This window comes from Trypanosoma conorhini, assembly GCF_003719485.1.
Source record: "Trypanosoma conorhini strain 025E chromosome Unknown Tco_14.4_contig_00684, whole genome shotgun sequence".
NCBI classification, from domain to species: Eukaryota; Euglenozoa; class Kinetoplastea; order Trypanosomatida; family Trypanosomatidae; genus Trypanosoma; species Trypanosoma conorhini.
Window position 1 is genome coordinate 1 of NW_021704747.1, and position 1,921 is coordinate 1,921.

The 1,921-nt window shown below is 50.9% G+C and overlaps 1 protein-coding gene across 1 annotated transcript, besides 3 other annotated features; it reads left to right on the forward strand.

Annotated features, from left to right (window-relative positions):
- On the forward strand, window positions 1–689 carry Tco025E_08022 (uncharacterized protein; the record flags this gene model as incomplete). The annotated part of the gene is made up of 1 exon (XM_029374879.1): window positions 1–689. A coding segment is annotated over one exon (689 nt), but the record flags the coding sequence as incomplete, so codon positions are not given.
- Window positions 690–1,274: 585 nt separating this feature from the next.
- Window positions 1,275–1,293: a microsatellite.
- A 47-nt stretch (window positions 1,294–1,340) lies between these two features.
- Window positions 1,341–1,363: a microsatellite.
- Window positions 1,364–1,499: 136 nt separating this feature from the next.
- Window positions 1,500–1,538: a microsatellite.
- Window positions 1,539–1,921: the final 383 nt, after the last annotated feature.

Genomic DNA, 1,921 nt, shown 5'->3' on the forward strand with positions numbered 1-1,921 from the left:
TCAGGAGAAGGGACGGTGAGGCAGTAAATACGCCCGCCACTCGCCTGCCGGACGTTTTCAGAACGCATAGCAGGAGCTCAGCGGGGCCCCGTTCCGTGTCCTGGTACCTCACCCCGCTGCCGCACGCCAGAGGGCCGCCGCCGCGCTTCACGCTGCACGTACGCACGTCTGGCGCTGAGTTAAGCGGGCGGCGCAGCCAGACCGCACTCCGAGCTCCACGGAGCCGTCCGCCCATTGAGTGTGTAGAGGAGGGCATGCGCCTTCGACTCCACCAGCGGCATGCATCCCTTGTGTCTCTCCTCCGGATCGGCATCGGCGTCCAATCCACCCGGCGGCGATGCGTCAGGGTAGACGCGCGTTGGCAGCGTCGTGGGGCCTCACGGCGGAGGGGCAGGCCCCGGCCGAGGCAAAGCAGGGCGGCGGCTTTCCGCGGCGCGCCCGAAACACCCGTCGGGGCATCCCCGGGGACGCAGAGCGCGTGCCACAGCGGCCGGTCGGGACGTGACCGCCTATTCCCGAAGCCGGCCCGACCACGGAGGAAGAGAGAGGCGCGTGGCGTAAGGGCGATGCGACGGCGCACGTTTCTTTCTTACGGCCCCAATGGGGCGGGACTGAAACTTGGCTTTATGAATCGCAATAAGGAAACAGTAAGCGCCTCAAGAAAAGCGCCGGAGTTTTTCCTACGGTGATGAGGCAAACAAAAAAACGAGTTGGCGGCGCCTCGCGGGGTCGCCGCGGCCCCGTCCACCTCCACCGGTCAGCCAATCGTATGCGACCGAGCGGCTAAAAGCCAATATGATTTTGTTTATTGCGGTTTTCTTCGCAGGTTCTGCTGAGTAGTGGAATGTGTCCGTGCGGCTATTGCGCGCTGGAGGGTCATCCCTGCATCCGGGCCTTGGATTTGTCTGGCACGCGAGGCGGGAACGCCACCATCAAGGCCGTCTTTCGCCTTGTCTGCACTAACCCAAATATCCTGTTCGTGCGCTTAGACGATACAATGGTGGCTTCCCACGATGCTGAGGAAATAGAAGTCGCAACGGCATTTATTGCGCTTGCGTCCTTGGTTGTTTGCTGAACTGTTCGAGGATATTTGATGCGCCTTTCTTTTTTGATTTTTTTTTTTCAATTCCTTTCTTGCAGTGTTATGGTCGTGAAGACTGTTCTAACTATTATAATTCAGTGATATATATTTTTTCTGCTTTTGGGTTGGGGATATTTGTATTCTTTCTTGATGAATATATTTTTATTAATGTTATTAGTCCCCTTTTGGGAAGTCTCTCTCTCTCTCTCTCTTTTTGGAAGAAAAATGTTGTTGGAATTTTTTGGTTATGGGGAACAGTTTATTATTATTATTATTTTTTTTGGGCGTTTGTGTGTGACTTTGATATGTTGGAGACGTATGGAAGCGGAGAAGATAAATAATAAGCAGGCGCTGTAGTATTGTGTGAAAGCCGAAAGTATATTCCGTAAATAGGAATAGAAGAAAAAGCGATGGGGGCAATAAAATAAAATAACAAAAACAAAAAAAGTATATTAAATGTTTTCTGCCTTTTTATGAAGTAAAAAAAAAACAAAAAAATGCTTTTTGTTTTTTATTTACTTGCATTTTTTTCCCTCTTACGTTTGAAGAAGTTTGTCATGAATAGTTTTATTACAAGTTTCTGGTGAAATGTGCAAACGGATAGGCTAAACAAGTGGTATCGATTCCTTTTGAGCTCCCCCCCGTTTCTTTGTTTATTGCCTTGACTTTTGTTTCCGAGGACACTGCGCTGGACGACGATGCATGCATTTTTTTATTTTTCAAACTAACCCCCTACAATGACCCGTCACTTGGAGGGGCCTGGCGATTGCGGGGCACTAACGAACACCAGTTCGCCGCTTCGCAACGAAAGCCCAGGTTCCATTGGCGTATGCTTTAGGA